The sequence below is a fragment of the Terrapene carolina genome, unplaced genomic scaffold (genome assembly GCF_002925995.2).
Source record: "Terrapene carolina triunguis isolate 2854851 unplaced genomic scaffold, T_m_triunguis-2.0 Scaffold715, whole genome shotgun sequence".
Classification (NCBI taxonomy): Eukaryota; Metazoa; Chordata; order Testudines; family Emydidae; genus Terrapene; species Terrapene triunguis.
Window position 1 is genome coordinate 1343453 of NW_020665066.1, and position 19389 is coordinate 1362841.

At 39.2% G+C, this 19389-nt stretch overlaps 1 protein-coding gene across 2 annotated transcripts in view; it reads right to left on the reverse strand.

Moving 5' to 3' along the window:
• The window catches only part of HPS5 (HPS5 biogenesis of lysosomal organelles complex 2 subunit 2), a 35115-nt gene that overhangs the window by 11411 nt on the left and 4315 nt on the right, over window positions 1-19389 (reverse strand). For both annotated transcript variants that reach the window (XM_026660159.2, XM_026660163.1), the window contains exons 4-13: window positions 17895-17959; window positions 17161-17353; window positions 13352-13485; window positions 12325-12540; window positions 10830-10901; window positions 10153-10241; window positions 8796-8974; window positions 8377-8535; window positions 4413-4572; window positions 880-1003 (exon numbers count right to left, since the gene is read on the reverse strand). In XM_026660159.2, the coding sequence (XP_026515944.1) occupies window positions 880-1003; window positions 4413-4572; window positions 8377-8535; window positions 8796-8974; window positions 10153-10241; window positions 10830-10901; window positions 12325-12540; window positions 13352-13485; window positions 17161-17353; window positions 17895-17959 (1391 nt within the window). The remainder of the gene's footprint in view (window positions 1-879; window positions 1004-4412; window positions 4573-8376; window positions 8536-8795; window positions 8975-10152; window positions 10242-10829; window positions 10902-12324; window positions 12541-13351; window positions 13486-17160; window positions 17354-17894; window positions 17960-19389) is intronic.

A 19389-nucleotide genomic window follows, 5' to 3' on the forward strand; every position in this document is an offset into this window, starting at 1 on the left:
AGAATGTAGCATATGAATACTTATGGATTTAATTTTCTGCCTGTGTAAAAATTAATGTTCTCTGGTAATAAACTTTTTTAAAAGGATATAGCTTGATATTTGGAAAGATCAAAATGAAGGTGTGGATAGCCACATAAAGCTTATGGATGAAGCTTTCAATAGATTAACAGGCATCAAGTAATTTGATTAAAACAATATTTTATTATTGAAGGGTCTGGGAGAAATACACTTAAACTGAATGAAAGGGCTAACCCAACATTTCAGGATAATGGGCCAGCACTTCTGGTTTTAAATAAGATGCATTATATTCAGAGCTTTGAAATAACCAGTTTTATGCAAGCTATTTCCCCCCCTTATTTTAGTGGCTTGCTTGTTTTGTTTTTTAAAGGCGCACATTTGATTTTTAAACGTAAGACTTGGTTTGTTCACATACAGGATGTATAAACCACAGTTGATTCCAGATACCTGTGAGGAATGCATAAGATTTACTGAAGGAAGGAAAGGACAATTTAATTGATTTGGGGTACATATCTTGACAATACATACCATCATTAAAATACACAGCAGGTCCTTAAAGTCTTCAACAATCTAAGTACCAAAATGCTAAATCCCATAGCCACATTCAATAGACTCACTCAAAGTAGGAAACACTACCCACAAGACTATGGTATGTGTTCTTAAACCTCCATTTAAAACTCAAGAGTGAAATCCTGGCTCAATTGAAGTCAATGGCAAGACTCTTATTGTCTTCAATGGAGTCAGGATTAAACTCTAACTTTCCTATCAAATTTGATTTTATCTTTTAGCAAAGTATGAATCAATATATGAATTCAGAAAAAAAGGAATGTAATGGATGAACAAATATCCTATGATTTTTACCTTTCCTTGACAGCTTGGAGGGAGACCAGAGGAGATGGTGAACGAAATGACAATGGAATACTGAATGGGAGAAAAGTCTCATTCCGATCAGTCTCAACCACCACAGAAGCATGAGATGCGTTGTCTAACAAACGGAATTGAAATAATAAAATTATGAAGCAATGATTTGACAATGAAACATATAATCCAGTTATGACCCACACTTTCCTTTAATAGGGAAATTTTACTCTTGTGACCTAAATTGTGTTTTCTTTTTTACTTGCAGGTTCTTTCATGGATTTTAAGAGAATGGGAGACTGGAGACAGAATAGGGACTAGCAATATACACACACAGTCCTTGGGATCAAGGGCAATCTTAGCATTACTGGCCTTAGACCTAGTAGGTATTTGTTTTATTAATCTGTTGAAGCTGTATTTAATAAAGCGGCAACTGACAAATCAGTGGCAGTAAGAGGAGAACTCTCGATGGATGACTATCTTCTGTACATGGATTTCTGGCCTATTCTGAGGCAACAGCTCAATGCTATTTTCAGCAGGTAACCAAGATGGCTAAAAAAAAAAAAAAAATTTAACCAATATGTCATATTAAACTATGTAGTGATATTTCATGAAAGTTAGATTACATTTGATTATACTGGTCTATACCAGACTAGCCATTACTAAGATGTCCATCACCATTGCATTTAAGGAGATATCCATGTGTAACTTAACCCAAACACTGTGGCTCTTCATATCAGCCTGATATGAGTAACCAATGAGTAACCAAAAGAGCCTCCACCATGTCCTTTACTACTACCATATATACTCGACCATAAGCCAGTTCGTTTATAAGCCGACCCCCCAATATGGATAAGTAAAAATGGAAAATTTTTATGACCCATTCATAAGCCGACCCTATAATTCAGGGGTCAGCAAACTTTGGCTCCCGGGCTATCAGGATAAGCCACCAGTGGGCCGAGATGATTTGTTTACCTCGAGCATCTGCAGGCACAGAGGTAAACCTAAGTAAACAAAGCAGTACCAGCTGCTTACCCTGACAGGCCAGGACGGCAACTGGTGGGGAAATGTTTGGAGGGGGGGCAGGGGGGGGGGAAGCTGGGAGTCAGGGTAGTAACTCTGGCCCCGCCTCTTCCCTTCTGGCTCTGCTGGCTGTGCTGCCTCTCCTTGCTCCCTCTGTTTGGGGGAGGGGCTGTGTCCCACCTGTCCCTCTCTATACCCATTCATAAGCCAACCCCCTTCTCTGGTGCTTCCCTTTTTTACTAAAAAAATTCGGCTTATGAACGAGTATATACGGTATTTTGCATACCAACAACTATGGAGTGATTTGGTCCATTTGTGCTTGCTCTCTACCCTTTAAAAGAGGCAAAGGCTGATGAGGTCAAACTGAAACCTAGTTACAGTTAGAAACACAGATGGTAGCTATGGTCAGCCTTGTGGCAGCCATCTTATTTTAGCACAGCAGGAGTACTAAGGCAGGCTTTCTGCCTGTCCTGGCACCATGGACCACGCTGCCCCCCGAAAGCGGCCAGCAGCAGGTCCGGCTCCGAACGGCTCTCGCTCGCAGGCACCACTCCCTCGCAGCTCCCATTGGCTGCTGCTGGCCGCTTCTCGGGCACAGCACAGTGTTGGAACAGGTAGGGACTAGCCTGCCTTAGCCAGACAGCACCACCAACAGGACTTTTAACAGCCCAGTCACCGGTGCTGACCAGAGCCGCCGTGACCCAGTGCCTTACATTCTGCGACCCAGTACTGGGTCGCGACCCACAGTTTGCAAACCACTGATCTAAAGCACCAAATGAAGCTCACATACACAGATACAGAAGCATCTAGGACTTTTATAGTTTGAAATAACCAGCCACTTGAAATCACTAACTGAGCAGCAATAGGAAAACTAACTCCAAATGTGTAAAGCCAAGTCTCTTCACTTGAAAGTTTTACTTTCTAAAATACATTAAGATGGCATAACCAAAAAGTAAAGATGGGTGAACAAATATCACAAATGATAAGTGTAAAGTTCATTGTCACAAAACATGCATTTATTAATAGTACAAAACTACCTAAAGATGGCATTAGCTCTTAAACCTTTATTTTTTCCACTCGCTCTTGACACATATTGTGAGAAAGTCCACCAACACCTTGGCAAAAAAATTGTTGCACTATGAAATTTTAGTTCCTGACACCAACAGATTCACTAAAAAGAGAGGCCAAAGAAACCCTCTGACATATTTTCATACACTTCAGTATAATCCACCTTGATTTTAGAAAAGAATGAGTCTAACAATACAGCTGCATTCTTCACCTTCCCTCTTGCAAGATCAGGGAGATCACAATGGGCACCATCCCTTCCTACAGGACACTCCCACTCTGCAGGGGATAGCAGGTTGATTCCCTGATGAGAAGGGAGTTTTGCTCTCTGGACCCACTTAATTTTAGGTCATCAGCAACCCAGGGGTCAGGAGAAAAGAGACTCCACAACTTCTCATAGCTAGCAGCTCTAAATTGGGTGGGTGAGGTTGAAGGAGTTTAATATTTAATAGGAATGGACCTTCAGGTCTGCCTCATCCAGCTCTTCTGGTGCATCTGAAGAGACAGCTCACTATAAAAAAAAAAAAAAAAAAAAAAAAAAAAACCCAATACTTTCCCTATAGCATTGGAGTATATTCCCAGCAGAAGCCCAAGAGCATCTCCCTCTCTGCAGGCCATTCTATCCCCCATTCCCCTCCCCAGCTTTAAACAGCTTCCTCTATCAACACAGACTGGCAGCAGCATAGAAAGGAGCTACTAGCAAAGGTGTGTTTTTTCAGAAAGGAGAGATCACACTACTCCTTGAAAAGACAGAGAAGCCTCTAACTTTTGTCTAGAGATGGATATTTGTTGGGGGAAGAAAAGAACAAAGCTGGTTGGGTGGAATAACAGGGTTACTCAAAAGGCTGCACCCCTCATACACTAATGTGTAAATGTACAGGAGGGAATCCCTTCCAAAAAAAACCCAGAAAAGAAACCCTGCAAGAAAGTTAAAAGCTCTTGACCCACACGTAGCAGCTCCCTGGCACCAATATAAGGCCTGGCTCAACTAGAGTTAGGATAGGACAACAAAAGCGGAAATCAGGCTAGCAGAGGCTGGATTAATATTGACACAGGGTAGTTTGCCTTAATGCTAAGAATAACCTAGTTGAGTTACCTACAGAAAAAGGAAATCTTGAGTGAAATCCTGGCTCTACTGAAATAAATGGGAGTTCTGTCATTTAGTTCAATCGAGTTGGGATCTCACCCCTAAAGTTTTCAGTACAGGGTTTTACTACAAGAGGCCACAGAAGTGGTGATTTTAGGTTTACTACTAGCAAGATGTGGCAAATGTGATTCGCCAAACAGCTTATAGGGTTTAATCAGGGATATCTAAATGGTGGAAGACAAATGGAATTTACAGCTATGAAGGGTTTTGTTGTTGTTTTAAACCTAGACACCATACCACCAGCTACTTGTTGAACACAAAGAAGGCAATTGAAAAGCATATTTTCATTGCAAGCCATTACCAAGCTCCACCTGCTCTTCTTCGTGGTGTGCAGTAAACTCTTTAAGTCTCTCATCTTCTGACAATGTTTGGCTGTTTAAGGAACAAGAGTCTTCATCTGACTGACTGCCTCTTCGACTAATAACACGATAAATTCCAGAGTCTAAGACACTGAAACTTTCCTGTAGGGCAAATAATAAAGTCACATGAGCCACAAAAATATCCTTATTAACCCACACTGAGAATTCAGTGCACCACCAGAGCTTTTAATCTGAAACCTTGGAAATAAACACATATGCAACATAGTTCAATTTCTTTATAAATATACAAAGTAAGAGTTAAAATGAAACTTTTATAGGAAGAGTAACTACAAAAAAACCTGCAAGTCTGGTGGGCTGATCACAAGATGAGGAACTAAGAACTCCTCGGGTTTAATATCATCTCTGACAAAGCCACATTGTATCTTGGACAAGTCACTTCCTCTCTGCACTTGCATATAACCGGAGTTTTGGTTGTGGTATAACTGCAGTTAATGGATTCTTAAATAACTAGTTAGCTAACACAATTGTAAGTGCAATTATAGATCCTCCACAAAAGTTTGCTCCAAGACACATGTTTCTCCCTGGTCATGGTTCAGCTCAAGCTGTGCATTTCTACATCTCTACAACATGGATAACCTCTCACAGGATGTTGTGAGAATAATTAGTTGTCTAAAGTGCTTTGAAGATGAAAATAGCTATGTAAGTGCTAAGTATGAAGCAAGTTTTTCCTTTTCACAAGATACTAAAAGTTAGGGTCAACACCTAACCAACCACATGAGTAAGACAGCACTTTTGTAAGTAAGATTAAAGCCAATTTTTAAAACTGAGGAAAAGTCTTATGCCCAAATGATGTCACATTTCCACACAAACCAGCATTTTCTGAGGAATGTTACAGCACTCTAAAATATAGCTTTAAAAAAGAAATACTGTCATGCAGGAATCATGGTGGGTCAGAGAATAGAATTAAGTAGCCCTAGATGAACATGAAATCTATCGAATCATGGCGTTACAAATCTAGAAAACTGCATAATTAACATTTTTAGGTTCCCACCCCAATTAGTCTAGTTAGTAATAGACACCCTAAGTATCTTGCAGTGTGATTGTAGCCACGTTGGTCCTAGGATATGAAAGAGACAAGGTGGGTGAGGTAATACCTTTTATTGGACCAGCTTCTGCTGGTGGAAAGTACAAGTTTTTGAGCTATGGAGAGCTCCTATTCAGATCTGGGGAAGGAAATCAGAGTGCGTGAGCTAAATACAAGTTGGGACAGATTGTTAAGCATAAAGGATAATGCATGTTGTAGGTGGCCACTTGAAAGGAAATGGGCAACAGAGGGTTAGATTGTTATGCATAAGGGATTTGAAGTGGACAATTAAGGGTAGCAGGCAATGGGGGGTGAGGGGGGAGAAGAGAGGACGGATTACAAATTGTTGTAATGGACCGTAAAACTAGTGTCCCTGTTGAATCCATGTTTTTCGGTGTCTAGCTGAGTTATTAATTTAAGTTCCCAGGCTCATCTTTTGAAGGTATTGTGGTATTTGAGGGCGAGTACTGAAAGAACAGATATGGAGCGATCACTTTGTGAGAAAAGTTTGCAATACGTGGTTTTGTCTTTGATCATTTTTTTGTGAGAATTCATTCAAGAATGTAATGATTGACTGGTTTCACCCACAAAGTTGTTTTGGGGCATTTGATGTACTGAATGAGTTGCGATAAGCATGTGTAGGACCCATGAATCTCAAAAGGTGTGTTTGTCGTGTGAGGTACTGATCATTGTAACAAGGGAGATATGTCTGCAGGTTTTGCATCTGTTATTCTGGCAGGGGTTGGTGCTGCTTTGAGTTGGCTACAGTGGGGGGCTTGCTTCTGATGAAGAGCTTGGCAAGGCTGGGGGGGTTGTTTGAAGACAACAACAGAGTGCTCAAGAAAGGTTTACTTCAGGATGTGGTCCGCATCAAATATGGGTTTTAACTGTATGATGATACCCACTATGGGTTCCAATGTGGGGTGGTAGGTGTCAACTGGGAACTTAAATTTGTAACTGGTGGACAACAAAAACCATGGGACTCAAGAGGAACACTGGTTTTATGGCTCATTACAACAATTTGTAATACACTCCCACCACTGCCTGCTACCCTTAATTGCCCACTTCAAACCCTTTATGCATAACAGTCTAACCCTCAATTGCCCACTTCTTTTCAAGTGGCCTCCTACAACGTGAGTTAACCCTTATGTTTAACAATCTGTCTTAAATTGTATTTAGCTAAGGGCTGGTCTACACTGGGGGGGGGATCGATCTAAGATACGCAACTTCAGCTACGTGAATAACGTAGCTGAAGTCGAAGTATCTTAGATCGATTTACCTGGGGTCCACACGGCGCAGGATCAATGGCCGTGGCTCCCCCGTCGACTCTGCTACCGCCGCTCGCTCCGGTGGAGTTCCGGAATGGACGGGGAGCGCGTTCGGGGATCGATATATCGCATCTTAACGAGACGCGATATATCGATCCCCGATAAATCGATTGCTACCCGTCTAGACGTACCCTAAGACACTCTGATTTCCTTCCTCAGACCTGAATAAGAGCGCCGTGTAGCTTGAAAGCTTGTACCTTTCACCTACAGAAGTTGGTCCAATAAAAGATATTGCCTCCCCCCAACCTTGTCACCATAAATATCTGACCACTATCAGTGAAGAAAGGCAAATATAATATAAACCTTTTTTCTAATCTGCAGAGTGAAGGATTATGTGACACTGAGCCAGCGAGGGTTAAGCAACCAGCAGGCTGGTTGAAACAAAATCAATCTTTAAGGACATATTAGAATAGTACTGAAATGCTAAACAGGACCATTCCTTGTATATATTTAAGAAAGCCATGTTAAATAGACCAGAGTTCTTGAAATATAAACCTCTACTATTAGAGAATTAGGAACAGCTATTAATTGTATTTGTCTGTTTACCTATATCTTATTATAAATTTAACAATGTAATCTAATTAGCTTGTAGATGCTAAACTTTAGTTCCTGTCTGTAATGTTTCATTACTATATTCTATTGATTCAGAGATCAAAAAGAGATATTAACATTTAGATGAGACTTGTGGTGTAATAATATCATTGTCTTTATTTCTCTTTGAAGTTTGTAGTACACTACCTATGAACCATTTGAATGGGTAATTTGCGATATGCTAATCAATGCAACTAGTTTATCTGCATATACATAGGAAATGCTTTGAAGCTAAACTTCTACATGTAACAATATAGTTCCTATTCTTCATCGGGAAGGCGCCTGCTGTGATCATTTGCTGTCAAAAGACTTATCTGCTGAGCTTCAGCTATAAAGGACTCGGGCCTGACCCTTACTATTTCAGATCTGCTTAAACTTTGATGGGGAAGTTCAAGTCGTAAGACTGAGGTCTCCAGGTGTACCCTGAATTATCCCTACAAATTCTCATGGAAGAATTTGAGCAAACTCTACACATCGACTGCCTGTTGGACTATAACCTACTGAACTGATTGAGGAAGGACTTTTACAAATCAGCATCCTCACTATCTCTACTGACCTAAGAACTATACTCATATCTGTACGTATAATGCTTTTTAACCACAGTAATTCTCTTTTCTTTTTAAATAAATCTTAGATTAGTTAATAAGAATTGGCTGTAAGCGTGTATTTGGGTAAGATCTGAAATATTCATTGACCTGGTGGGTAATGTGTCTGATCCCTTGGGATCGGTAGGACTTTATATATGGTGAATAAGGTTTTAAATAATCCTCACCATATAGACTTGGCTGTCTGGGTGGGAGCCAACGGTTGGATTGCTTAAAGGGAACCATTTTCAGAATCATCCCTCCAGCAACCACGGTTACAGATGGCAATAGACAAGCTTATAACAAAAGGAGGAAGAACTGAATTAGGGGGAAAAAAATCAACTTTATATACACCTACATGTGATGAAATACTGCTCCTTCTGCTGCTGCATGCAGAATCTAAAGGTTCCAGCTTTGATATCAATTCTTCCAGTTGGCTAATGACATCACTTTGGGTTGAGAGGTCCAGCTGCGATTTCAAATGCTCTAGTTTGTCTAGAGGCAAAAATTTTCTTGCCTAACAATACAAAAAGGAAGAGGTTTGTTAATATTCTTAATGCTCATATGAAACATAACAGAGTGGTTTTAATTTATTACCCATGCAATTATAGGCTAAGTTTTCTAATAAAGGAGTAATTGCTTATTAGTTCTACAATTATATTTCAACATGACAAAAAGCTCCAAAATCCAAAGTGCGAGCTTTATAGGATTTGGTTTAGGACAAAAGGACTTAACTGAATAGATGTAGTAGAGAGGTGGGAAGAGGTCATAACTTACTCTGCAGGAAATAATAGAGTTCTGGAAGAGACAGCAGACTCTGGCAGCAAGACTCCAGAAACCTCTTCTTAGCAGACGTTCTACACAACGCTCTACTAGCAGAAGAGAGAAGTGCGAGACTTTTCCATTCGTATGCAGACAGAACAACTCATTTCTGTACACTGCTATATCCTGGATATCTATATAAAACAGAGGAGTAGAAAGGTCTTAGGGATGAATGTACTTATCAGTATTTCCTTTCTGGGAAAACTTGGAAACAATTTACAGACACAAAATGGGTGAGGTAATGTCTTTTATTGGTCCAAATTCTGTATTGGACCAATACAATGTAGAACAGATTTAGTGTGACACTCTGAGTAAGTTCCCCAGACCTGAAGCAGAGCTCTGTGTAAGCTCGAAAGCTTGTCTCTCTCACCAACAGAAGTTGGTTCAATAAAAGACATTACCTCAGCCACCTTATGTTTCTGATATCTTGGGACTGACAAGGCCACAACCACATTGGAAACAGTTTGTACTTTTCAATCTGCCTACTAATGATTACAAAAAATTTCCATTCCTGAAATACACCAGTAGAATACGGGATAACAATTAGATGGCACTATGTTAGTATATAATTACCATTGCATACAATTAAAATCTATGAGTCCTTTGACCTTTGCCAAGTTACTTGGAAGAATTTAATTACACATTACATACATATTTTTTCTTTGAAAAAACAAAAAAATGCAGAAACTACATAGCACAATGACAGGTGTTCAACTATTTGAAATTAATTAGTTGCTTGTTAAAGATTTAATTAATTTGATGTACAAGAAACACTAAATGTGCAAATACTCCATAACAGTGGCATTTTGAACTGTTAATATCAAAGTGCAGTTAAATACCTTTAGAACATTTATTAGTCCTTTTGTGTAACACGGCAGTTGTTTAAATTGAAGAATGTAAATACAACTTAGAAGAACACTATACAAAAATCTCCTAATCTGTTAGGGTTAGATCCACATCAGATATTCTTTGAAAGATAATAAAATGGAGTAAGGAGAAGCAAGGAAAGGAAACCACAATATTTATGATGTTTCATTGAATCACACTAGGCCATTTTCTTTTTGAGATTCAATACACTGTTCCCTACTACCTTTATTTCGCAAGCATCCAAACAATTTGTAAAGATTAGTTTTCAAAGTTGTTTTTTTTTTAAATATTCAAAAATTTGTCTCAAATTGCTGCTGATTAACTAGAAAGTTATTAGTGAATGTTATTTAACCCCCTTGTGGAAACAGAAATTGTAAGTACAGGACTTTAGAGAGTCAAAATGTAATGAACAATGTAGCAAAAACTTAAGTTCCTTAAAGTTCACCTTTTACTTCACTCCAAAGTAAAACTTGAACATTCTGAGGAATGAAGACATAAATGCCCCTTTCTGTCCACGTCATAACACAATGCTCGCTGTAAGCAAAGAAAAAATATTAAGCATTGTTTCAAAGTACTCATTTCAGAAGGAAATTCTCTTGCCAGAGTACTCCATTTAATAGTGTATTTAATTAATCTATTATTTTTTATTTAGAGAACAAGATCTGAACTTTAAGACACAGCCTCCTGACCTAACATCTCTGTTTTCTATAGTCTTTAACCAAGCCCGCATAAAGGGAATTCAGGTAGGAAGATTATTTTGTACATGTTACAGTTAAAAAAAAAAAAGTATTTAAAAAAACTGACTTTTGGAGAAGGTTTGCAGATTTACATGAAACTGTGAACCTGTAAAAAAATGTGTTTAATGGAAATGTTGAAAGTTAGTACAAATTTATATTTTTTTGGCCAGATTTTGAAAATAATTCACTAGACAACAGGATTGCAGGTTTTTTTTTGGGGGGGGGGGGGGAAGTGGGTTAAGAGGAATTGGAGCATGGGAAGAAGAGGATAAACAAATCAAAACTACTGCTCATGGGCTTTGCAGGATGTTAATTTGAACAGATGTGATGAAAGCTAACACAAAGATAATATTGTTAATAAAGCAGAGTGCTGGTAAATACTTACGTCAAATATAACAGTTTTGGGAAAGACAAAGACTGGAGGGAGCAGGCGGAAGTATTATACTGAGGATCCAACCTATAAAACATATAATATCTAAATGGTAATTGACAGTAATTCATTCTAATTACAAAACACATCATGTTAGCAAAATATTTAAGCCCTCAGTCCTGTAAACACTTACACACGTGCTTAACTTTAAGCATGTATTTAGTCCCACTGAAGTGATATGTATAAAGTTAAACATATGGGTATGTTTGTAAGATTGAGGCTTTAGTTATTACTGTCACTTATAAACAAAGTTTACTGGCAAAAGACCTACTATTACTAAAGTGGAATACCTAGGAATGTCAATATTTACTAAAGTCACAATCTGACTATATTACAATTTACCTCTAGAATTAATACAGGGTGGATGGATTAGCATAATTCTTTTAACTAACAGCAGTAATTGTTTTTCAGTGGCATTTTAAATTGCCATGAACATGGAAGGAAGAGGTCATCATAAACTACAAAAGGACTCAGAGTGGTAGCCGTGTTAGTCTGTATCAGCAAAAAGAACAAGGAGTACTTGGCCCAAATAAATTTGTTAGTCTCTAAGGTGCCACAAGAACTCCTTGTTCTTTTTACAAAAGGACTGATATTTCAAAACAGGAGCCCAAGACCTCTGGTTTCCTTAACTGTTGAGATAATTTACAGTAAAGGTCAGAGATCAGTTTGTTTAGAAGTTTTCCATCAAAAACATTTAAAAATACAAATATAGAAAAAATTAATTATTCTATGAAATAATTATATACTTATATTTTCCATAGATGTAAAGTACACTGGAAGTATTTCTGAGAAAGCTATGACCCTTACCCCAAACCTAACCCATTCCAAAAAGAGTCAAACATATTACCAAACGGTAGTGAGTTAACAGCTCTATGTTTAGTAATAGTGATTTTAGAGCATCCAAAAGCAACACTGTAGATTTATAACTTTAAAATTGCATCTCTGCTATGGAAAATGTAACCCAAGAGTCAAAGTGTGAATTCATTTCTCTAATCAAATATGACAACTTGCTACACCTGCATTTAATTGGAAGCCAAAACTGAATACAAAATAAAGAAATTAGTTCTTAAAGCACTCATGCACAGAGCTACTGCCAACCCGAAGATATGTAATAAAAATTGACCACTTCTAATTGATTTGGCAAGCACTGCATTAGTCACTACAGAAGCATGAACTTTTGTCATGAATCAGATGGTTCTCCCCCCCCTTTTAGAAGAACACAACTTTTGGATGCAAGTGGGTGGGTGAGTGGATGCTATAAGGAACAGCTGAACACATTTCTGAGAGCTGCAAAATGAAAACTCTAGGCTGCATGACAAGCTGAAGCTTTTGTTCATGACTTGACTTTTTATTACTATATTTTGTGACTTTCAGAGAGTAGCTTTCACAGAAAGAGTCACGGGATGAAAGCATGACCCGATTTATCACTAACCACCATCAATACCACTACCTTAGAGTAATAACTGGGAGAGGAGGCGACGAGAGCAGCTGTTTGAATTGATGGGTACTTAGCACCTCCCCTTCAAAGTTCACCTCCCACATCCTTGACCCAGGACGTGCACAATATATTAATGGCTGCTGGCTCCCACAATTCTTTCCAGCTGGGAAAAAACAGGCACCATATTCTCCATCTCTTTCTTTGTTACCAATTTTCCAGAATTTCTCTCTAGTGGGGGGAAAATATATATTTAGACAATATAGAAAACAGGCTCTGTTTTGTTTTAACATTTTCTTGGAGGACTGTATCCACCAAAGGAACATTCATAACTGTAAGCTTCCAAAATATTTTCGTTTATATTTGATATGGTAAAGTTTATTTATAAATTAAACCGAAAAATCTCACCATTATAATTCAAAGTATAGAGCAATGAGATAGTTGCAGATTAACAAAAACTAAACCTGTTTGCTTGATATGTCAGTTTTCCATTATTTTTAAATGTGTACTTTATGAAGACATTGCATCCTTTTTGCATTAATTTTTACTATTTATTTTGCTTTAGCAATCAAAGTAATTTCTATGCTATTTGCCCAGCCAGTTGGGTCTATCTAACTAGGGTCTACACAGCAGGACCAGTATTTTCCTTGCTGTCTCTGCTTAACTCAAAGTTTAAGGGTGTCCGTTAAACTGCATGTGCAGTGTAGACACTAAATATTGTACCTTTAGTTTACAACTCTTCAGAAAAGCTATAATTCATTTTAAAACCATGAAACCCAACCCCTAAAATCAGATGCAAAACCAAGAACTACGTTAATACTATTAAGGTAATACTGTTACGGGACGACATCTGGTCTACAATATGTCAGTAAGTCTCTTCAATGATGAGTATGTCTGACCAGCTAAATGATAATTTCGAGTGATGAAATTTACGAATGATAAATGTAAATGCTAAAGAAGAATGATCTTTCAGCTAATCCATTTGAATCAGTTTCCAGCTTTATGAGATGTCTTGATACTTTTGCAGTTAGGTATAACTTACCTCTCAGTATCACACAAGTAGGAGCGAGTAAGTGAAGAAATAAGCAGTCTTCCATCCAAATAATCAAGTTGAACTACACGGGAGTCAACAGTGGTTATAATCTGAACTGGAAACATCACAAAAGCAGCTGCTGCCTAAAGGAACAAACAAAAACACCACATACTGGGCTTAGGTCAATGTTGATAATATTCCATAAAAACAACATTAAGAAAAAGTTACAGTTGCAAAGTGCTGCACTCAAAGATCAGAAAATGGCAAACTTCAAGCTGTTTGTGGTTGTTCACATTAATTTAACTCTGCCCTGTATCCAATAACGTACACCATTACTTTTCCTCTAAAAACAAGACCCTGGATTTGAGAATGTTTATGCGTTTGAATAGCCCTACAGATTTCAATGGACTACCCACATACATACAGTTATTCACATACGTGTTGGCAAGATGGGAGCCTTGTTTATAGTGTCTTGTAATTTTTCCAACCATCAATGTATACTTATACTACATTGTTGTATATCATAGTCCCCTCTGACTTTTTTTTAAGTAACTTCTCTTTCTATATAAGTGTCATTACCCATGCAATGCAAATTTTCTTTTAAGCCAGCAATAGTCTCCCTTAGGTGTATTCCCGTAGGGAATAAAAGTTATCTGCTAAGGTAACTTAGCGTCAAATTTAAGCGACCTACAAATGCCAGCAAGTTTCAGCGTTACTCTGCAGTATGTTGTCTAAATACCATTCACCAAATAATTCTCACATAGATGACTTGCACGGACTGTGGGACATACATCAGGTAGCACACACCTGGGCTCTCACTCATGACGACATTGATGCAGCTGAACCAGTAGTAGCACAAGTGGAAAGTTTGTTACAATTCTCTAATGTAGACAGGCCACAGCCTGACTATAAAAGCTTTGGGTATTATTTAGTTTCAGTGGCCAATTAACATTTTGGAGAAAGCACGTCTTCAACAGGCCAATCCCTTCTAGTGAGGATTTCATGCACACATTATATATTCCAGAGACATTTTCTCCCCTTGTCCCCCAAGTAACCCAGTAAAACCAGGAAAGAATAGAGTTGACATACTTGATATTTCTAAAATAAAACAAGCAGATTTTTTTCTTTAATACAAAGGCTTTCAGGCCTCTTATAGGTAATACTTTATACATTATAAATAAGGCTATAGATTTGTCATGGCAGGAAAAAAAGAGTCACAGATAGCATGATTTTCCCATTTATCTGTGGCTTTTCTTTTTACGTCCATGACTCACCCCACAACATCAGCTCCTGCCCTGCAGGGCTGGGCCCAGCTCCCCGCTCCAGGTGTTGCAACCAGGTGTATGGGACTACAGCACCACTCAGGTTTGGCCTGCCCCTCTATCACAACAAAGAGGTGGCTGGGCCAAATCTGAGCCGTGCTGCAATCCCGCATGCCTGGTTGCAATGCCCGGAGTGGGGAGCTGGGGCCAGCCCCACAGGATGCAGGCTCTGCTGCTCCCTGTGCTCGAGGTGAGTGCAGGTTGGGCTTGCTCTGAGGCGCCCCCCTCCCCCCTCCCCCCCCCCCCTTCCCGGGCTAGGAATAGGGTTGTGGTGTCGGAGCAGAGGGTGTTGCTGCAGATGGTCAGTGCCCCCTCATTTGTCAGGGCATATTTTATCAAGAATCACAGAGCAGTCATAATAAAGTTAGTAAAAGTCACAGGCTTAGCAACTGCTCCATGATTTTTTATATAAAACGCCCTGACAAATCTGAAGCCCTAATTATAAAATAGCAAAAAAGACAGAAGCTGGTTTTCTAAAAGTACTTTGCAGATTTAAGGCTAAAGGTATTGTTCAGATCTGACATGATATGAACCTCAAAACCCGAACTTCCACTTTCCTATAATTTTCAGTTCCAGTTTTGCTCTTTTTTACAATTGTTCTGGTAACATGTTTAAATGTGGAGTTGTGACATGATTTGGGACTTTCCTTTTGTAAAACTTATGAATTCTGGTTCATATTATTAAATTGCTGTACCACGGAAAGCCTCAGTGTATACTGAATCAGACATTTGATAACAGGGACTGTATTATACATGGCACAGATCATAACTAGACATCTATGACAGGAACATCAAGAGTCATTAACATTTTAACAGGTCTACCTTGGCCATAACAGTTACCTACACGGGGAGGCTGTGTTGCAAGAAACTAGTGTTTTCAGTCTGGACTTCAGACAGGCAGTAACCAAGCAACAACACACCTGACTATGGATCTGGATCACCTGAGGGAGGCTTTGAGGCTGACTAGAAGAGTAACATGGCAGAGGAACTGGAAAGTTATAAATGGACACCGTGTGCTCTGAGTAGTTCTCTCACTGAACAGAACAGTCAGGAGGAAGGAAGGAGAGGAGGTCCTGGGACCCTGAATGCACTAACCAAAATCCAAACAGCTCTCAGCATGAGCACCTGAGGGAGGGAATTGCGTAAAGGTATTTAATTTTGCCTATATCTGTTTATCTCTTGTGATTTATGAATAAAGCATAACTACTTTAGAAAGTCCTTGTGCATTACTTGCTTTAACTTCACATGTCCCTAAAGGATTAAACGATGAACCAGAATACTCATGAGAATGGAGCTCTGGGGAAGATGTGCTTTAGCAATTGGGGAGACTGGAGGGTTTGGGGGGTCAGCACTGATCCTGGAGTCCAAGACAGCTCAACCACAAGGTCCCATTCCCCATAAGTGGCATCAGAGAGTTTATGCCTGGGAAGTGTGCCCGAGAAACCAGAAGCCTATCCAAAGGAGCTTAGCAGCACATGGATCCAGCGTGTGGGTACAAACACAGCTGTCTGCCAAGCATCCAGTGGGAGAAGCTCAGCCAGGACTGTGACAAAGTGTCTTTTGCCTTGTCTACACTTACGGCAGTGTGTAGAGTACAGGCAATACACATGTAACTACATGCCACAGTGAAAGAGGGCTGCGTTCACACTTGTCACTGAAGTGTGTAGCTAGACATGGCAGTAAAAAGCTCTGGCAGGGGGAAACAGCAAGGAAAGTCTCTGGCGGGGGGGAGCTGCTGGAGTGTTTCCCTGCTGCCTCCCCACTGCCAGAGCCTTTCCGTGTGGCAGGGAATGGACTCCGGCACCACGACACAACACTGTTAAAAACAGCAGTGTAGACATAGGAGGCAATGCTTGAGCATGTAGAGAGCTACGTAGAGTATATACTCATGTGTTTAGCAATGGAGGGCACTCTACTCTACTCACCTAAGTCATGTCTACACGGCTATTTATACCTATGCTAGCTGGGTGTGCAGTGCCTGTATTCTATATGCCGCCGTAAGTGCAGACAATAACTTAATATCATCCTGTACAGTGTTGGACTCATTCTACAATTAAGCAGAAGTACCATAATATGTGGTGTATCCATCTTTTGATTACTTAAGACTATTTAAAGTAACCGTCAAGACAGAAATTGTGGATTTACACTCAGACTTCTAAAAAGAAATTGCATCACTGTGCAAAAAAATCCATCCTGAACTCAATGTCTCTTAAAAGTGGTAAATCGTACCTCCAAATTGAATGCTAATGTATTTTAGAATATTTACATTATATTGCCACTTGCTGGACTAGCTATGTATACTGTCAAGAATTGCAGCAAACATTTATACCAGTATCTAGTTCATCACTCCTGACTAGTCACTAAAACGAGCAGAACTTAATTTGCTAGTGAATTCTTTCCCCCATCCTGATTTTACTAACAAACATGGACACACTGAATCTGTGTCTCTATCTGTTGGAATCTCCTCTCATTGCAAAGAAAATGGGTAATATTTTACCTTCCCTTGTTTGGATGTATTAATCTTGATAGCAGACACCTTTCCCACATGATCTCCTACAAAAACTCGAAGTGCGGCTGTATCCCAACAAAGAGATGTGACTTTTTTGCCTTTGTGCTCAGTGGAAACATAAATCCGCTCTGGCTTTCCACGACGCTCCTGATTGAGTTCCCAGACCACTACAAGGCCTTGACTGTAATAGTTAGGAGATTAACATTTTTAAGAGAACTGATCTTTTGAAAGTGACAATCATTTATAACAGTAAATGCAAGAAAGAGGCAAGCTAAACAAAGAATACATTTTAATATAAGAAGTTGTGTTTGAATGCTGTGCATATGAGAAGTGTGAGGTTGACAATTCTGAAAAACAAAGTGCTACATTTATCCAAAGATAAGCACAATACAAGCTTCCACACACGAACCTACCAATGTACATCAGCCCTGACTTGGAGGGTTGCTCACTGAAACCTGGGCCTCTGTTCTGAAACTGCCAATAAAGGTGGCAGTTGTGAGTTAAATAAATGTAACTAACTGGAATTTCAACGTATAAATGTTTTAGTTACCCATTTCACTTTATCAGGTCAGCGAACACACTTTCACATGCCGCTGAAATGTCTCGGGCTTAGCTAACAGGGAAATTGACCAACATGGCTATGGTGGAATACACTCCACCCGAGAAGTTGCTTTATAGCCTTGGGGCAGGAAGGGGAAAATTAATTAAATCAAATTTCTCACCTGGTGGCAACAGCAACATGATCTTCATCATGTAAACAACAGGCGACCCGGGAAATGGCACCTTCCTGATGCAAAAAAGACCAGTCAAGTGATGAAGTGACTACAGTTCCAAGTGCAGTAATCAAGTTAGTTCTCATTACTACGTTTAGTTATACACAGTTCTTATCCTCTACCTGAGAACTACAACAAGAGATGAAAGTCAGTCTACATAGTAGCTTCGAGTGCTCTTGGATTCTTTGCCTTCTCGTCACTTTTTTTAAGTGGAACTTACTGGTTCTGAAAAATGTCCAACTGACAGTCCTGGAGACTGAAGACCTGTGGTTCATTCATTGAAGAGGAACATAGGTAGTGGCAATGAAAATTACTTCATCTGACATGACTACGCAATATCTTAAATTCTGGACTAAGGGAACCAGCTCCATGAATGACAAGGGTTCAGTTTTCAAACCCATTCAATTCTGCCAATGATGAGGGTTGTTTTGAGAATACAAACAGCGATGCACAAGGAACCAAAATGAGTTTGTGGTTTCAATTCACCAACTATTGTTAGACTGTAAAGATATCTGATGGCTACTGATCTGGATTGGATTCTAAACTGATGAACTCAATGCAGAAGGCTCATAACGAATTACCAATCCTCAGTGCAACCGAGACCAACTGACAGCCTATTTTAGCACAGTGAAAAAGACAGTCTCCTGCACGTGGAAGTTAAGTATACCATCTGTATTAGACAGCATCCTCTTAACTCTGTGCTTCAAGTAACAAAGAAGATCTTTCATGTGGCCCTTGAGCCAACTGGAAATTTGTGGTTATATTTTTGAAGAATTGTACACAACTCAAGTGTTAAGGAGTACTTTGAAAAGTAACCAAATAAAGGGTAAATCCTGGCATAAAATACACAAGGATACCCATAAAGGTATAATTAGATCTAAAAATGCTCCTAAATTATGTCTGTCTCAAGGACTTGGACAAGTGAAAGACAGAGTTAGCACTGAAGGAGATACATTTACAAGAAGACAATGAAACAGAAATATTTGTAATAGAAGTGCCTCCAAATCATTTGGTTGACAAGGAGCTTTACTGATCCCATCACCGGCATCACAGCAGTATTAATTCTGTACTTTTTTAGAAATCAAGACTTGTAAATAAATAAAACCTTTATTCATCCATCTTCCCCCTACAACAGTGAAAAATGAACAGACCATTTGATATGCAATCACTTCATTATTAGTATAATACAGTCTCAGCTTTTTGAAAGCGAAGCCCCATTCCTCCCCATAGGAAAATTAAATCCATCATTCCCTGCCTCCAACCCTAACACATGTTGTTAAAAGCCAATGAGCCTTTAAAATCTTAATTTATATACTTTCAACACTTCCTCCAGCCCAAGTTAGTCCTTTGAACATGCCACCAACTTTGGGGAACACTGGAATAGATAGATCTTCATAAGGGTGAAGGGTGCATAGTCTACGCCAGGGGTCGGCAACGTTTGGCA